At 36.8% G+C, this 19,936-nt stretch overlaps 1 protein-coding gene across 3 annotated transcripts in view; it reads right to left on the bottom strand.

Annotated features, from left to right (window-relative positions):
* Nucleotides 1-5,245: 5,245 nt before the first annotated feature.
* Nucleotides 5,246-19,936, bottom strand: part of LOC111267185 (transportin-3) — a 33,716-nt gene continuing 19,025 nt past the window's right edge. For all 3 annotated transcript variants that reach the window (XM_022845256.2, XM_022845259.2, XM_022845258.2), the window contains 8 exons: nt 19,209-19,398; nt 18,670-18,808; nt 17,963-18,083; nt 15,709-15,848; nt 15,061-15,189; nt 8,570-8,660; nt 7,547-7,659; nt 5,246-7,330 (listed from right to left, as the gene is read on the bottom strand). In XM_022845256.2, coding sequence (XP_022700991.1) covers nt 7,153-7,330; nt 7,547-7,659; nt 8,570-8,660; nt 15,061-15,189; nt 15,709-15,848; nt 17,963-18,083; nt 18,670-18,808; nt 19,209-19,398 — 1,101 coding nt within the window. In that variant the 3' untranslated portion in view covers nt 5,246-7,152. The remainder of the gene's footprint in view (nt 7,331-7,546; nt 7,660-8,569; nt 8,661-15,060; nt 15,190-15,708; nt 15,849-17,962; nt 18,084-18,669; nt 18,809-19,208; nt 19,399-19,936) is intronic.

Genomic DNA, 19,936 nt, shown 5'->3' with positions numbered 1-19,936 from the left:
TGTAGCTCTCTGGGGCGTCTGCACTTGTCAGCGGGTAAACATATTGCCAACCTGTAGGTTCAAACGCGCAAACATAGTCTTAGGTAATTTCCTTGTAGTATGTTTTCCCTTCGTCGTGGCACGACACATAATAGTGAAAGCAATCTTCTATGCTGCGCCTTTCTATACATTTGCTGAAAGCGTAGCCAGCATGAACATCCTCATTATCACCACTACCATCATTGCAATCAAAAGAGATAAGGTCATTAGATGGCTTTTTCAAGGTTCTCAAATGGTTATCCAAGTGATTATATAAATACTGCTGTAGCCTGCTAGTTATATAGAAAGTCAAACGAGTCATTGTTGGCTATTGGTTTCCTCAATAGAAAAATATAACACTGATATATTTCCCTCTGGGATGCAGATATGCTCAAACAACGGGCTCAGATTCATAGACGCTAATATTCGCTGCTAGATCAGAATAAGAAAAGTCAGATTATATTCAGCCCGCTAAAACGACTATTAAATAAACCAATTAATGATAATTTCTCAAACATTTAAAAACATGTAGTTAATGTTCAATTTGCAGGAATTCTTTTCAGTTGTTGTTTCATGCACTAGAACCAATATGACTAATAGCAAAAGTGGCGCAGTCTTTGGAGCGTACCGAGGAACACCCGCTACTGCTGCGAAAATACGGGTAATCACATTGTCTCATGCTTAACTTGTAGCACTGATTCTACTGCACGCTAGCATCAATGGAAACTCGCATTTCGCAATCGCACTTCAATCGAAAACCACAACGGTGCCCTTGTGTTAAACTTCGGCATATACAGCCCTGACGAATCAATTTGTTAAAAGATTCCTCAAGAGTCTAAAACGTGTTCTAGGTCTTACTGGGAAACTTTTTGGACGTTAGGTACGCTCGTCTCTGAATCCGATTGTCACAAACTTCAGTTTTGCTCAACTTAGATCCTTCGCATTAGCCCTTGTGTTCTTTGAAATCCTACAAGCGAAGAGATAAATAACTTTATTATCCAGTGCGCTAGTTTCTAACGCGAAGACATTCTATAATCAGGGTCTTGCAATTATACTCCAGAACGACTTAAGCAACCTAGCCAGTTGAAACAATAGTTTTGCTGTCGATAGACAAGGCTTACCTAATCATCGTATAGCTTTCGAATGATGCCATATGGCATGGATGGCAACTGCAGGAATCCTGTTGATTTACTCAGTACATTCTTTTAAATAGATATCTATTGACACAAAGAGAGTTCGGTCTTACGAAACGCGCGTTTCAAGTCAGATGAATACTTGTTACGGGTTCGACATCAAATTTGGTTCAATGCCAAGTTTAGACCCTAACATATTTATACATGGCAGCCTAGCTGTCTACATATGGTTTTATATGAAATGAGATATAACATTATGTGTCGGGAAGAGATCGTGGTTTTTGGTTTAGTGCTTCCTCTTTTCATTCCAGTGTGCATTTTTTATATCTGATAGCCTGGCATGGCAGATAGAAAGTGTTATACAGTTTTCATTGAAAGCCTTATACTTGTTCGTTCAGCTTTTTATCATATCATAAAAATAATTATCGAAAGAATCTGAAGCAGGCGTGACGTGTACGCCAACGGTTCGTTAGTTGAACGTACGACTCAAAGGTGGATTGGTAAGTAGAAAAATGGTACCTTCGATCTAAATAATTCACTCCTTAACCATACGAATCCGTCCAATATGGTCTTGAGCTTCCTTTAAAGGAGTATAATTGGTTCACAACCTGCATGCCTCAAGATACGCAGAGAAAAATACCTGTTAACAAAGGAAAAGTCAAGGAAGGAAAACAATATGAAAAACCGCCATTAGTTTTCGAGCTTTTTTTTATTTACTGCGTGGTGAGATAACATTGCTTTTCACGCAAATTTCTAATCCTTTATTGCTTTTTTCGATATCAAAGCTTCGTAGTATTCATTCCTTACTTTGGCAACAAACTCATTGAACGCATGTTCAACTTTAAGATTAAAGCGTGACAAAGACGCACCTCATTTCGCGAAAACATCATACCAAAGACCTCCTTGCATGTTTATTTGGAGTACTACCTTTAACCCATCGTAAATGTAGATCCTTCTGACCACTTTTCTCGCGGCCGTTAGGAGTAGTGGCTACTAACTTCAGTTCTAATTCAATTTTATTCTTTTGAGAAAGTCTAGTTGCTATTTAATCTGTCGCAGCATTTTATTCACACAAAGTTTGCGTCGCCAATTGGTAGCACTGTGATATTCTTACGCTTGTTGGGGTCTCCTTCGAATATCTCATTTACCAATGGTAAACCTTGCCCGGACAGGTCTAACTTAGCGCAAATGTCAAAAAAAAATAAAAGCGTTTTAACTATAAAGTATTAATACGTTGCAACTGTAAAAAGCTTCTATATTGTATGCGTGAAGTGGACAGATAGCTGTTGTGCTTATATAGATGGCCTATTTTGAATCTTCATATAGAAATATCATCTTTCGTCTCTTTTTTCGAAAAACAAGGGTCGGATGTTACAAGCGTCCGATATCGATGGTGCATGACTTAGTTAATGCTGCAATTAACAAAATGATTAAAACGTAAATTTCGTCAGTTTAAACGTAAAGAATGCTCTTTTTAACGTCCTTATGTGTTTTTTAAAACAAAATATAAAAATATTAATTTTTAACCTTCGATCAACATTGTAGTTTTCCTTGATTGTTTCAGTTATAAACGATGAGTGATAAAACAATATATGAAACATTAATATTGTATACGTATTTTCGTGAAGTGTATCTTTTCAACCCAAATCAAAATGAACTCCAACCAAAACTAAAGCAAACCTAGAGCTGTCACGAAAAATCATTTGTTACCTAAGCCGTATTTGAAGATGATTCCTTAAATAAGTGGTCCGTAGAGAAACTGAACTCTCCCTCTAAATTGATAATCCGTCTCTGTCCAATAACTTCCCTGAAAATACTGTGCTATTCCTATGCTACAACCCCCAAAATTCATAGTAAGAACTGTCGGCTGATGTAATATCCGTTACCCACATCTAAGGGTCCTGCCAACTATTGCGCTAGCATGACCTCCAGTGCATAAGCTAAGTGATGACACGTTGATTGGACTATACAGATCACTTTATCATTACTATCTTTTCCTTTCTTTGTTCTATAGCAACTATTTTAAGATACATAAAAAGAAAAGGCGAAAGTTTTCCCAAATCACATTAAGCTCTGGCTAATATTTTGATTTGAATACGTTTTTAATTAGTTAATTAATAATTAAAAATAGGACTCTAATTAGAATTTTTATATGCTTTGAGATGCTTTTTTGTGAGTTGCTCTTCCTTTTTATGCTTCAGACTACATGCTACTATTTGAGTAGGTTTTTGACGAATATACTTAAAAGTTTTAATGGTAATACGGAAAAAATAGAAATTAAGTTCGGAGATTCAGTATACCGTTCATTACTGCGTAACAAAGCGTTGATCCGCCCGCATTTCCTTGCTTTACGACATCGGTTAAACTTTTAATAACCGTACGTATTAGCCAATCTATGATGTCATATTATACTGCAAAAGGAAGGTCGTACATAGAAATAAGTTGTAAAAGAAATACTATGAATAGAACGTTTGTGAATGGGTTAAACTGATCGTCAATGTTGATTGTCTTTGAATGTTGAACCTTCTAGGTAACTAAATAGTTTTAGAAATATAAAAAGAGGCATGAATTTCTTATCATGCATATGCAGCAACAAAAGTGGTCCAGAACATTTTCGAGATGATGACAGTATCTCAAAAGTTAGAATACTATAGAAAAAAAAAGAGTAAAGTTTTTTTAACAAGCACATTTTCAAAGGAACGTTTGCCAAATTTGATTACAGATATCTTAATACTGAACTGTGTCACTTAAGATACTATTTACTGATAAGAAAATGAGAGTGCTAAGGGTGCTAAAGATTAAAGCACACGTACACATGTACAGAGTATCGTAACCCTGAGTTGCGGACACCGTAGATAGTGCAGTAATTATTTTAAAATGTAATTTAAATTTAAGTCTGATAATATAGTGCAACTACCATTAAATAGAACTCAAGCTATTTTTATTCAAATCAGTAGACTGAACACGAAAGGCAAAATATCATGGTATTATTCAAATATTTTAGTGAATCCTTTCGCATTTTTTACGTACCATATTTTATTATAACCTGATTCCCATATTTCTTAGCTTTGAACTACTTCAAGATATACTGATCACTAATAGAACCTATTCGTTTGTATTAAGATTAGGATCCTACGATAGAAAGAACAGATATTTCTTACACGATTATTCTGTTATAGACAACTGAGTATTAAGGATTTTTTGTGGTTTGGATAACCGGTACGTAGAGCGCACGCTCTTTGCGATTTCTGGAGTAATTGTTCAGAGTGAGCCCTGCAAAGTATAGTAACTTAAGTATAAATCTTGAAAACTGACTTCATGCGTTCAAATGCCATTTGCTAGTAATTCTTATGCGTTCAGTAATTGAACTTTAAGATGAAAAAAATAGTGTTCTTCGTTTTATTTATAGTTTAAATATATAACTATTTATGGTACGCGCATTATAATATTATCCTCTTATCTAAAGTGAGTAGGAGTTCGTATATGATGTGATAAACTAAACTATTGGTCAAAGATTGATACCAGATCGAGCTGTCGAGCCTACCTTAACCGCGGAATGATTGATCGTCTTTAGAATAGTACTCACCAGTTCCGTACAAGTGTATGCTAACCATCTCAAGAAAAATTAATCAAGTAATTTCTGTGATTTTTGCATATAAGATTTCGACGAAAAAGTATTATGATGAAAACAGCATATGATAGAATAATAACGCTTAACCTAAATACTGTAGTTTGTTACCCCTATATTGTCTACCTCGCCATATGAGCTGTGCCGAAAGCTTTCAAACTGAGTTACAGTAATTGAAAAAGACAGTCATAGCCAGGTAACAGAGCCTTTCAGTACCGGGTCACATACATCATTAAAGGATCGTAAGTGCAAAGCCGCGAGCTTCCTTTAGTTTACGCTAAAAATTAACAGAATGATTAATTTAGAGAAGTATAATTAAATAACTAGAATATCTGGACCCAGTCAATAATTATAGAGTAAGGCGAGGACCGCAAAGTAACTGGACAACAATAATAGCTGTGACGATACCCTGTTGAAATGATTTTTCCACATCGTACGTAGTCAATAGATATTAAGACACTATGTATAATATAAATATGTCTAATTTATTAGCTAATTATTTTCAGCATTTCCTTTAATAATGTAAGTGTATACGTAATATCATACATTTGGAGCAGATACGTAGCGCGATTTTGGGTCAAACTCCTGCAGACAGTCTATGTTAAGTGCCAAAGATAAATGCTTGGCGGATTACAAACAAATAATAGAGGAAAAAAGTCATTTCGATAGAGTCGAGTTACCTCGCAACTTATTATGCATGTGCACGATAACCTGACCAATTTATATTCCAGTAATTCTTGTACCCAATACGCTTACTTCGCGCCCCCAGCATAACGATTTGTCTACCATATTGTGGCACATTCTGTTATTATTTAACTACCGTCTGACTACGGTTTCAACGGACAAACTAATAAATCTCCTTGCATTGCATTAGCCTGCTTTTGTCCTTTTTCGACAAATAGGCCAGAGTTGTTATGAATGCTTTCGCGGTGACTGTGTCGTGTGTTGAATGATATACTACATCCCATGACAAACAGACCGGTCAGGCAGACACTCCGTAGATAAACAAATTACATTCATGATTATTTACTATTATACATAAACTGCTGCTTTATAAACCGCTGCTTTTATCAAAGGTTTATGGTATTTGATTACCGCTATTCCGATCTTCAGTGTCGTTTTTCTTAGACTTCTCATGAAAAGTAGGCCCCATCATTTTGACTCACTATTTATTCACATGACTTACGATCCTTGACCTATAACTTTAGACCCCCACAATAATAACCGATCATTCAAAAAACCTTAGTTGCCTCTTCAACCAAGTGACCTTCAAATGACTCTCACTCTATTACCACCACCTATTTTTACATCAACTTTTCTATAGTAAATGATTAGTGATCAGTTAACGTACATCTTAACGTAACCACACGATTGACCTTTAAATAAAATCTTGAAAAACGTTTTACCGCTTATTACGTCGCAATTTGAGCAATGCTCTGCTGGGATTTAGTCTCCTTTTGCTTAAGAACTACCCTTAGGCCAATATCCCGGACAAACGGATACGCAATGATTTGTGTTCTTTTTTTTTTCTTATAAATAATAGTGTGCCATCATCTGTATGTACTGAAAGATGGTGCTCTACTCTAAAGAATTAGTGGTATTCTAGTTGTTCTATTCCAATGTAAGCCTGAATAATGCTACCTAATATTTCTCGTAGTACGCTTAATTTATATTTCTCTATTAATATTTCCTTTAGAGAAAAGTGCACTTTGCATTTCGGTTTTTGCATCACATTATCCGGACAACAAAGTTTCCAGGGCACCCCTTTATGTCTGACATGACAATTTCACCCCACTAAAGGTCCTTTTTATTCAGGTCGGTTGTAATACATCACATATTTCTTTATCTCTAAACTAATCGCACCGAGTTCATTCGATCTTTTTCCTTATATATATATATAAAGTGATGTTTAGCACACGGTGTGAATTTTTTGTCTTGCCTCGTTTTTGTCTTGCGTTTCATTTTACATCATACAATTTTCCTCAATGTGATATAGGCTGCGGCAGAAGCTCCCAGTATTAGGCGGGTGGGTACTTGTAATGTACGGGGGGTACCCCGTAGGTAAGACTGAGTCAATATAAGTAACAACGTTTAACGTATTTTTCTCCTAGATATGCAACCCTATAGACATTGTTTTGTAAAATTCACAGAAACTCTCATAGTCAAAGTAAACCTTTCGGTGTTAACGTTGACTCTGTTTTCTGTTCTCCAGGTCTCCGCTGTACGACATGATACGTGTCGAGGCGATTTAGGTTCTGGGGTTTATCAGTGGAGCCATTATTAACCTTTAGCTCTTGCATATATATTTTTAAGCTGAGGAGCCGAATTTAAGTTAGCTTTTTCTGCTGAATCCAATTTGCCCTGTTGGCTGGTTTAAACATAAAGTCTGCCGAGAACTTTAAGTGCATTAGCAAGTTCTCTGATGGTGTTGGCAGCTCTTGCCGAGTGTAGAAAGGTGTCCAATTGTGCAGGTGTTACGGTGACAGTGCCACCCACTCCGACCACTGGTAGCGAGCGGGCAGCCGCCTCAAGCCACTCTAAATATTTTGGCCTGCAAATACGAACAAAAAATCCAGGTTCAAGAACAGTAACAAACAATTAGATAAATAAATAGGAGCAGAAAAACAATGTAGTAAAGCACATTAATAGCCTCATTTTAATACTTGACCTCGCAGTACTACTGCCTAATCGCCAAGAAAAATGGTCACGTGATCACTGATTATACGCTGGATATCCTAATGTAAAAGTTGACTGTAATGGAGTTTACCTGTCTACTAATCTGCTGATGTCGTAGAGTATTTCCGCAAAGTCATGACTAAGATACAGAGGAAGTTTTAATATCGCAGCTTCGACCAAGCCGTACACAAATCGCGCGCCCATCTAAAATACCATAGTAACGCATATTATTAGTAAAGCTCTTCGACAAATATATCCAGCAACAAAAAGGTGATGCATCTAATTAGGGGTTTCGTTTGGAGTTGCGTATCGTATACTTAACGTAAGGATCTAGTTTGTAACTTATATCACTGCGAATGTGCCACGAACCCAGAAAATATCAACTATCCCCTTTGTTAATGAAATATCGATGTATAAAAAACACACACGTTGCCTGCCAGCTTACAGCTATCATTCCTACTAATTAAGTACTCGGAATTTAGTTACAAGTACCTTGTAACGTTGTTACACATCACTGATAATAAGTGCACCTGCCAATTGCGTGCATTCTGGGATCCTCAAATTGTCCAAATCCAAAAAAATCAACATGTGTGGAATTATGTCACACCAAAAACACCTTTACATGCGTCCGTGCGAAGCTTTAAAAATTTTTCTTAAAAAACCAGCTCAAAATCAAATACAGATTCCGGCTTGAAGTAAACAAGATGAGTAATCGAGATGTGTACTGTCTAGGCTTAGAAAGGTACTTAATTTTCTCTCTTTTGGCTATAAAGAGTTAGAAATTGCCTGCTTTAGCCCGTACAAGTGAACTGATAACATTTCTTTTTAACTTTCGTTGTTATCCTTAACATCGTTATTTACTACAAAGGCAGCATGGTGTTATCACCTACCAACCCTATGCAATTTGCCGATATCACAAGCGGTAGGGGTTCACGCTTGGAATCTATTACTCTATGCTTACTTACCCTAGCGTTAAAAGCCTGACACTCTTAGTTAAAAAAAATTATAGAGGTAAATCACAAATTAATGCAATTTATGTGTGAAAATTGGAAATTTACGTTTGTTGCAGCTAGCTATAGTAGTAAAAGCCATGTGTAAAAGCAACTTTCCTTACCTCATTAAAAATATTAACAGTATTTGTTCGAAGAGCTGAATCAACCGTTTTATCGTTGTCTCTCGTACAAGACAGAAGCTCTCCTAGAAATCTGTAAAGGTGCAAATAAACAGATAAAGCCGAAACATGAATGAAGAATATAATAGAAGAAGAAATATTATATAAACCAAAATTTGCTTAACGGTATCGCTGAAGATAATCCATTTCATGGGAAAAATTAAACTAGTATATTTGTTAAAAGCTTTTCTTACCAACCTAAAATGGTCTCACTGCTAAGACATCTGTATCGTCGACCTATACAACAGCCGTTTTGAACGGTTCATAGTAAATCCACTTCGTTTAAAAAGCGAGTGAAAATAATTGCAAAGCCAACTTGACGGCTGTATTCGGGCATTAATAGTTCAATATCTATCCAATGTGATGCATACATCAACAATATTCTTTCATCCAAACGAGTATGTATCGTTGGTAAGAAGCTACGGATGGTACGTGGTAAAAAACAAAAGCTTGTGGTACAACAAGTGCAAAAATACAATACCTTAGTATGATTTGACAAGTATACATATATACGCATTAATGTTAACCTTAGTTGTGCTTTGAAGCTTTTAGTTTTTTCAATTTCTTCATAAAATTAGCATCGACGGCATCCGGTTTCATATATGTTTGAAATACAGTGGGAACACATAGCCCACAGAACGGTCATTTAGTAAACTTTAATGTATTAACATTTACAAAACCCAGGACTCACTCAATTCGTTAGTGAAACTGTAGCTTTGAGTCGTGCGAAATTGAAGTAGAAAAACCAAACTGGTTATTCTGCCTCTGTATTGATCGAGAGAAAAGTAGAATCAGAAAAAAGATGCTTTTATATAACAGTAATTTTCGAAATTTAGTTAACGAAAAAGTCCAATAACGCGCATTGAACTACATTTGTGAGCTCTTGCGCGTTTAAAAGCTGTATAAATCCAATAATATTCAAATTTAAAATCAGCGTTTTCTGGTTAGGCTCTGTTTCATATTGCCCCATATTCTCCTATATGGTTAGGTTTGTGCGACTCCGGAAGTCGGCTGTTTAGGTGCTGATTTCCGTGGTAATCGGTGAAATCATATGTGAAATCACGGACATGAATAATAAAGTAAAAATCTTTAACTACCATTGGCTCGCAAACATTCCTACTTCGAAGTATTTCTGTGTTATGTATCTGAATCTTTTCATCCGTTTTGTTGTTGTCTATCGTTGAGTCGAACTGCAAAAACCGCAAAGATTTTTTTTAAAGAACCCACGTTTGAAAGTTATGAATGGGGATAGTAAGACTAATAAAAACGCCGATGCCACTGGCCCTACCAATCTCGGAAGGTAAGTTTATATGGTTTAGTGTTTAATTTCAGTAATGTGCTATGATAACACTAGTGGTCAAAACTTTTTTCAGAGATTATATTAGGAGCGTAATACGGCAACAACCAAAATATGGCGTGGTAATTTAGCATGCATGTATTCAGTATGACTCCCATAATAATGACTCGTGAGTGTATCTTTGTCTGACTATCTATTCCCATCTCCAAGTTGCTAACTTTCAACAAAGTCTAAACACACCATTACAATCCCGTTCCAATAGAAATATCCGGCGCGCAAGGCGCAATCAAACCCTAGTTTACCCGTCGATTTCTCGTGCCTTCCAAGGCTAAGCATTAGACATTGTTTATCGCCAGTTCGGATATTGAAGGGGTAAAAAATAAATTCCCTGCTCGTTCTTAGGTTGAAAATCACTATCTTTCTTTGCGCTGTATGTAAACACATCCCTCAACGTGTGTGTAACCTGATCAAAGCCTACATTGCATATACTGTTCATGCCGGAATCTGAAGTAACCAACAAGTTAGGTGAAGCACATCTCATCTTTCGATCTTAGCACTTCGTAATCTCATACTGCGTATTGATGCATTATTTGAAAGTTTGTTTACATATTTGTCACCGTATTTTTGTCTCAAAAACGCGTCGTAAATAGTGTTACAAGTGGACAAAAGTAAACGTCACTTCACCATCGATGTTCGCGCAGCGACCCGATAAACTCATCTAGGTATCAAAAGTTACGCGTGAAATATTCGTAATTTTCAAAATGTTTTACCACATTTTCAAACGATTCTACTCCTGTCGACCGTGTGTTATGTAAAATCATTATGGTCACATAATTCGATTGGTGAGAGTGTCTTGGTGAGGGCGTCTCCACTGCTGCAACCTCGTAATCGCCATTCAACAGCTTTAGAGCCGATATAAGATATGTTGTAAATTTGCCGTGTTTCAAATCTAGGAAATGTGTTTCTTAAAAGTTTGTTTGACTTAAGAGACAACATTAAGCACATGTTATGCATATGTTAAAAGTACAAAATCGAACCGTCACTAGCATTTCCTTCCAGTTCGCGGTGCTGAAAGCGACGGACGATCAGAAACAATGGTTACCTGCCTTTCGTCTCTTTTAAGTTTTTTATGATTTGCTACACTGAAATCTCCGTCTTCATCTTTGTTATCCATTGTCTCGCTCCATCAATATTTATTTTTTGGAATATACTTTTATTAAGTTTGTATTATTTGCCTCGGTTTTTCCTTTTGTAGGATGTGTAGATAATGCGCGGCTTGTACCGAAGGGAACTCTACACTTTTTGTAATAAATATATCGTACAATGTTAGATATAAATTTCAAAAGAGATGGGCTCATACTACGGCGGAAGTCATTTTCTTTAGCAAAGGCTTCGCTGCACTGTCGCGCAGGTAATTTAGCGATACTTAAAGATTCTGCGTTCTGTTCCGTTAATGGCTGGCCGATCTCGCCGAACCGAATACGTTTTACGGCTGTTTTGTATCGAAAGTATAAGATTTTTGTCTCCATTCGGTCCTGCTGCTGGCGGTTGTTCCAGAGAGCCCGACTCGCGGATCCAAGACATACTCATGTCAACAGCGGTGAGCGATTGTCGGGGATGCTGAAAGCTACCTAATAACGTCCCACTGTTTATTCTAGACTTGACGCTGGTATAGAAATTTTTTCAGCACTTAACTACAAATGACATGCCCTTTTTGAGATCCTTTACGAAGATTGCCAGTAATAGTGGAACTATCCCTCGTCTTCTAGCAACGTTCGCTAAAATTGACTCCTTTGTTAAACCACTTTTTATACTAAACTTTCAAGGTTAATAGAACTCTCATTATATTTTCGACCTTTTTGTATTCAGGTTAGTGAGAAGATTCGATTGAGTATCCTTTTCATAATTACCAGCCACATCACACTCGATAAGGTTCATATTGTGTGTGGGAAGTTTCTGTGCAAGCATGTGCTTAAATAAAGTAGACAAAAGTTTTGTACGCAAATAAGTATGCTGGGCAATATATTATTGCTGGGTGATTAATGCATGTCTTATTGAACATTCGCAGTGGATGTCGCTCCAGACCCTGTATATTAAGTCTGATCAGTCGAGTGGGCCCTTTCTTTTATGCGGTTGATTTCTTTCGCTTGAAGCTCGGCTTCGAAATTTTTAGGCGGGCTACAAGTTCAGTTTACGACTCACTTTGATTTAATAATACTTGATTTTTTGTAAACATATCTCTTGTCTGCTTCACAGTCGCGTCGAGGCACCGTCTTCGATCGTTTTCGTTAAAAAGCGCTGTCGTCTGCTTCGCATCTTCGGTGCTAGAGAATAGATTAACTCAAGCGGTCGATGGGAACGTCACGCGATCAGACATGCAGAATTCCAGGAACGCCAATTGCAGAAATAAGTACAGGGTTTAACTTTAAGTTCCAAAGGAGAAGTAACGCAAGTTTTAGAATTGAAGCATACTCGTAATTCCCTTATCGACTTCGCAACTTTGATCGGCGCCGCCGTAGCGACAGGACGCTGTTTTTGGCCGCCGTCGCCAGAGAGTGCTGTTGTGTCCTTCGTATCTTCGGCGACGCCGCGGAACTAAAAATGGACCGCCGTTCGGAGTTATCAAAGTTAGAACGCAAATCACAGACGTCCAAAATTTCAGACAGCACGACCGTCGATTAAAAGAGGGAACTCTTGACTAAGGCTGCACTGACAGCAGTTGAAAGCAAAAGAGTCCCACTGAAGGTAATTGTTTCTACGAAGGAGAGACCGATCCGGATATGACAAATTCCCAACCATCCTCAGAAGGGAAAAATCTATTGGGAGATAGAGCTTTCTTTTTCACCCAAAAGGCACACTCATGGCACTTCATTGAAATATTAGTATGAAATTCAAAAAACAAAAACCTTTATTTAATTAGCACTATCTTTTCTTTAACAGTGCAATACGTTGTTTTCAAAATGCAGTTGTATTTTTTACAATCTAGGATCGTTCATTCAAATCTCGGCTTTTACCAGGCGGGTTGCAACCATGGAAAATCAGAAAATCCTAGTCGTTTACGTATACAAGTTCCATCATGGAACTACGGCGACGGAGACAGCTGGTCATACAAGCCTTAGATGTGGAATGGAATAAAAAAATTTAGGAAGGAGATCTTGATATTGAAAAATGAGTCTCGTCAAAGACCTTCCTGCACAGGTGAGTAAAGCAGGGTTGAAATTTATGGTGGAAATTGATGCACCTAAAAGTGTATGGGTGTCAGCCCTCTTTGCTTTCATGCTACAACAGTGGCCCATTCTTGTATCGAATTATGACTTGAGATAAAAATTGACTGTCTGCGATAATCGTAAATGATCACATCAGTGGATAAATGCGACCTAACCAGCACAACATTACCCTACAACAAATGTACAACACTTGAGCCTATCGGGTTATTTGGAAGTCTCTTGTAAGTGTTATTCATTAGAGCTTCATGAACCTAGGTTTGTCAGTACGGCTGCAGTGCATTCTCTAAAACTGAGGGAGATAATGAACGAACTCCAGACTAAGCAGCCAAGATTAATCAACAGATCCAGACCACTCCTATTGCACGTCAATTCTTGATTGAACTTCGTAGGAATCACAACAACAAAGATGCAATTTTTTGTTTAATTTCGAGGACGTCTCAATAGGAAGACCAAGTTCGATCAAAAACATATGTCGAAACTACCTTTACTCATTAAAGGCTTTCAAAACGAAAGCTTCCACAGCAGCCGACTAAATAAGCTATCCGAATGGCAAGAACTTGAGGACAGGATAAGTACAAGTAGTAGAAAGTTTCAAAAGTATGAGTTTGCTACCTCTCCTTTTAGATGAAATGATCCAATATATATTGCTTTAGACTACCTTTCCTAGTTAATTTACTTCTTCTTACCAACATTGTGGCACTTCAAAGGAACAAAATATGCTCCAGCTTGTCGAACGAGCATCAAAAGATACCTAGATTTTCAACGACACATTTTTGGAAACCCTTATTTTTCTGATAACGCAACTAAAAAATAAATTTTCCACCACGTTCTGATAACCCACAAAAATAAAAATTTGTAGCTACTTTTTTCTTACTCCCCGTGAACGAAATTATGTATAATATATATATAGAAATTTATTTATTAAATTGTTGTATGTGTAATATCAATCTTCATATTCGTGAACTTCGTGATCTCCTTTTTGTACTTTTCCTTTATTTTTGCTTCTTGTGAATTAAAAGATAGCTACATTACTTAATTTAATAGTTACTGAAGTTCTCTAAACTAATAAAGATAAATAATATAAGATTATTTAAAACATAAATCACAGATAAAAATAAAAATTCCAAATAGTACTTGTTGTATTTTAATCACTTGCCAAATTTTTTTTCGATGAATTTTTCTGATACCTCTAATTGCAATCGATTACTTACATTTTACCTTTAATAGGTTTCTTTCTCTTAATCTGTTTAAATTGTCCAGGTTTTCCAAATCCATATGGCTTTTATTTTATAAAATATGAAAATTGTCTAATCTTAATAAACTATATGTCTGCTTAACAGCCCGAACTCTACCGAAACCTCTGTGATCTGGCTAAAAGGACAACAATTGGCTGCAGTGAACAGACCTTGCCAGCTAAGCTTGACAAACCTAACAGCTGATCATCAGCAAACGAGAAATAGGAAAAAAACAGGCAATAAGCATAAATCGACATTACTTCTGAAATAGCCTAATATTTTTTTATTACAGGTTTAGTTAAAGAGGCAAAAGCAGCTTGGCAGTTAACTTCATAGGACCATGCACAACGGTGCTCTTGTCATTTTTGCATCTTTTACATAAACAGTAAAAAATCATTTTCTTCACAAACAATGCAAAACGTATGAGCATGGATTTAGAATTTTTCACGTGTAGCACAGTTTCATTTGCCAGAAGTAAACAAGATTGTTCGTAAACAACCAATATGAGATATCCATCGCCTGTTTGAAGGAAAACTTGAACGAACTGCTCTGGTGAAGGAACTAAGCTATCTTCTACTGTTCACGGGTCCTACGATAATTAGACTGCAGGTAGTTTCAACCTAAATTTTTTTTTACTTATGCCTGACAATTCTTATAAAGCTGTGTGTGCTTTACCTTAAAACGGCCGCATGGGCGTCGCGACGTTCATATGATAGGCAAGCCAGACTGTATTCAAGGATTCCACGGAAACAACTGGAGGACATGAGAGCAAGAGGCGCACGCTGAACACAACGTGTGCACAACCTGTATGGAATATCAAAATACAAAAAACACATGCAATTTTTAGATAGGAGTTAACTTGCGGCTTGACCTTTGTGCTCAACAAGGCAAAACAGACACGTTGTATGGTAATACTCACTATATACTATTCTAAAATTTTGGCTATCGTTACAGCGCAAAGATAAAGAACTGAGTTCTTTAAGAAAACACCTGATCTGCTTCCACCCTATTGTACTTGCTAAATATTTTGAAAGGATAAGCTAGAGTAGGCTTTTCTCTTAGAAGAAGTGCGCTTGCAGCTTTAATAAGCGAACTTTACGTATTACGTATATTACAAAAAGGTTTATGCTTCCTCTCTCCTTTATTTCAGTTAGAAATTAACCTTTTCCCCATACCCAAACTTTGTTTCCTTAGTTTTTGAAAATGACACTAAAAAGCACTCTACGAAGAACATCAAAACAAACACTTTTTATGTTCGAATCGGTGTGAATAATGTCCTATATCTATAATCGTTTAGTTTATACTAAACTTTTGCATACAAACCGAAAAAAGTCTTCTATAGTATCGGGATTTTGCTCGAGGGCTTCGGCTGAGTTGAGCGTCTGGAATGTGGTCTCCGCAAGTGTGTTTACTAACGAAATCAAGCCAGGGACACAACTTGGCATTCGTCCGAATTCGTCCACCTGAGTCATTTGATGCAAAACGTTACAAACTGCATTACATGCAATTATACTTGGTCAATATGATTTAATATTTGCTAATAATGTAAATTAATTAGGGATTTATGGCATCGCACGCTTAGAAGGTGCAATTCTGTTGCATAACGGTAATATCTATACGTAAATGACCTCCATTTCTGTGTTTATTTAACATGCATTTCTTGATTTCAGATACAGGAAACTCCTACGAAGAAAACTATTGCGAGTATAGTAGGTGATAGAAAGCCTCTAGATGTAACTTCGTAATTCTTGTCATCGTGATATTTGCAGAGCTAGGCCGAGCACTGCCATACAGTAGATATGGTTTAGCTCTACACATTAATATCGGCTGCTTAGTGCATCATCCCCTTCGATTTTTAGGAATACACCATAGCCGTAATACATGAACCATGGCTCATGAAGCTGTAGTTAACAACATCTGTACTAGACCATAGACCAAATAGACTCCATAAACTACAGGTATTGTATATTTTAAATACTGAGTGATATCCTACCGGTTTAGTCTCATTTGCCTATAGATATGGCCGCTTGCGATTATCTTAGGGAATTTATTTTTTATCACAAATCATAATTCGGTGCAGGAATGGATTAATATTGTAACATGAGAGCAGACTCTATTTTTGGTTTTCACTCAGGTCATGCGGCACCCATTTATCCAATATTTTTACCTTACTGATTTACTCGAGGTGAACAAACACTGTATTTTCATATACAGCAAATCTGAGCACTAATACCCGCGTATTTTCAGATGAATTAGCTTCCACCACACCTCTCAGCTCTTCATTAGTCACTTTCACAAGGGGCTCTTCTATAAGATTCATTTTCGAGCTCGAAAATTTTTTCTCGGACCCCTTTGAACTAACAACTTCAAATGTTTCTAGTAGCAGAACCTCGACCGAATACAAGGATCTATGCAACGCACTATCTTTGCCATAGTAGTTCCTAGATAAAACTTATATCACGCAAATTTTCTGATCTCTGTTGGCTCAACTCACTCGCTAAAAGACCAAATGACAATACTCTAATGAACAGTCGTAAATATCAAAAAGTATAGGTGCATCTCGAATACAGAAAAAAAGACGTTGCACCGTTATGGAGCATGAAATAATGTTTGTCACACCTTGTATTGAACTGCCTAATATAAATAGAGCATAGGATATCTAAATCCGGATTTTTCGTAGGGGGTTGTCTTAACACAGTATCAAGATAAAAACAGATATTTAAAAAAAAATTTTTACAGATTCTCAAAGTATCGTTCCTCACCGTCGCGCTTCAATCCATTGCGATTAAACTTTCAGTTCAACACCTACTACCCAGTTATTTTTGAAATATTAGTTTACTTATCTGCAAGTACTCTTTAATAGTAACCTTACGTGAAGTGATATTGTTAGATACGACATAGTTAAAGCGTCCCTCGAATACGCTAGATACGAAAAATTCCAGCAGAATTAAACTTGGGGCTGACAGTAAACTAAAAGTCCCGAAAATTCAAAAGCTTAAAACAGTTAAAAAGTTTAGAAATGCCAGAAAGGCATAAACATTTCAAATATATTTCCCATTTAAGTTTATCTAGAAGACCTAATTGGGAATAGATGTTTTTCCCTTCCAAAACGACTGTTAATTTATGTATCGAAAGCCGATCTTCTGTAACATTTTGACAAATTTTCGAGCCTTTCAAATCTAAACACTATAAAGAATCTACCGGTTTGTCTCATAAAAGTCTTCCTCGAATTTTTCCGAAAGCACACAGAAACTGGCAATAGCTGAAACTGTCTATCTCAGTTAAAGTTTTTAATTTTGGTGTAGGTTGATGGACACGGAAAAATTGGATAATCGATGATCTTCGCTCGCATTCTAAAAACGACACTCTGTCTTTTACCGTACTGCGTCTGTTGTTTTGTTCTAGAAGAAAACTGACTCTCTCCTCGTACTAAGAGCAGCGCATGAGTGTATGTCCTCTACGGCAAACAGACAGTTAAAATTTGACTAACTTCGAAATCGCCACCCTGTATACGTATACCTAAGTAACACGAAATACAACGGAATGTGGTGTTAGTGGACTCAGTCCTTGAACTCACGAGAATACTGGCTAAATAGAGGAAACATGAATGCGGGTGAATTTTATATGTAGAGACAAGTCGATTAACTAGTGGGTCAACCAGGGGCGATGCGGCCGTTGAAAGGAAGCGAACCATGTACCTGAGAAGTCCGAAAACAAAAATTAGTTCTACCGCGATCATTGGATATGCATAAATAAAAGCAGCCAACGAAGTAGCTCTCAATTAACGTGTGAATAACAAACGATTAACTGTGGAATATGTTTTAGTCGCATGTAAAAACTTACCTGAGTAACATCAGTTCTTGTATTTATTTTCTGTATCGTTTTGGATTGATTCGTCATTATTGGCGACATTGACAGTAACATAAACTGAGTGTTTTTACAACTTTGAACAAAAATTCTACAATCACGCCTTCCACGCAACGTTATAATGAGAGCACAGCCCTAGAGTATAATTTTTATAATTTTTAGAAACGTTTTTAATAAAATTATTATTTCCAATCTTCCCAGTTAAAATTACTATTAGAATAATTAAGTTACTGTCTAATAGAAGTGTAAATACATTTTTATATTTAATATACATTTCTAGTAGTGAAGTACAACACTTTTTCCATTCTCTTAGAGCTTACGTTACGAGGGTATAGCGTGCTGAATCTGCTAAAAATGCAATTCAGAAAGACAGCACTATGTAAAAAGATGTAAAGTATCACTGTTTTCATCACGTACTTTATAGTTCGGCTCACGCGCTCGACGATACGCGTATCTGCTGTCCACCGCTGTAGAGTGCCGTCCAGTGAATGCCATGCCCTCTGAGCCAGGGCTAACGAATCGTCTAAGCTCAATAGCAAATACTCAGGATTTCCACCTATTGAACACGTTGAAGAAGGAATGGTGAAACATATATGCCACGTGAAGGGGTTACTTAAAAATTTCAGTATCTGCATCGCTTAGCTTTAAACTGCGGCGGTCTAAGTACTAGCTGAGCGCACATCAAATCATTCTCCAGCCACATTGTCAGAATTTCACCTTACTTTCCAATTATTTATTTCGAACATAATACACGATTAAATAAAAAAAGAAATAAGATACGCAGTTGGTTATTGACTATATCCGCAATTTTAAATAAAACGCAGAAGCAAGCGCAGAAGATTTCTTGAGCGAAGAACAAGCAAAGCACAGATACTAGGTTGTTTAGATTAGATGATTTCGTTCGTAAAGCCTAATAGAAGTTTTTAAATTATTATAGAATGACTTGTTATAGCAACCCTTGTCGCTCGCAGCAGACACTTCGCTTGGGTTGTCTTGTGACTTTGATGTTATCGGTTGCGCCTGGTTTGAGCTCAAAGAGCCACCGGTCGACGATTTATGCGGACGAAGTTCCGAGAGTTCCCTGAACAGAACGGCTACCCGGTCCGCCCACAAAACAGGATCAGAAATGTGATTCCTGTGTAAAATCTGCAATGAGAGAAAAGTTAAGAAAAGCATACACGGAATAAATGCGTAAGAAAACAATTTACACTATATAGCATGAATCATTTCGTGGTTTTACAAAACATTAAATTTTTTAGTTGATTTTAGATTACCTAACGCAAAGGCTATTGATACAATGTAGCACACTTGTTACTAAGAGCTTTATTAACTGAAATAAAAACATCTAGCAAACACAATTTACAAAAAAAAAAATCTAGAAGTATTTAAAGTAATAGACTATATTTTGAATATATTATGGAAACTAGCTTAAATAACTTCTGTTGTAGGGCTTATTGTTCTGGTTAACAGGCTCTGAAACGCTCGAGGTTAACTAGATAACAAATCTAGGTTGAGGAGCGCAAATATACTGATACAACAATGGCAGTATATTTCTGTCTATACTATGGCTCGGAGCGTTTGGTGAAAGAGCGGATAATGAATTAGAAAAATTAAATAGTTAACAATGTCTCGGAGCGGGGTTCTGTTTCAAACTATTTCAACAGCCACTTACGAGCGGCCTAAC

Source organism: Varroa jacobsoni, unplaced genomic scaffold, assembly GCF_002532875.2.
Source record: "Varroa jacobsoni isolate VJ856 unplaced genomic scaffold, vjacob_1.0 scaffold_1155, whole genome shotgun sequence".
Lineage (NCBI taxonomy): Eukaryota > Metazoa > Arthropoda > Arachnida > Mesostigmata > Varroidae > Varroa > Varroa jacobsoni.
The sequence above is the reverse complement of the archived record's forward strand: the minus strand, read 5'-3'. Positions and strand labels throughout refer to the sequence as shown.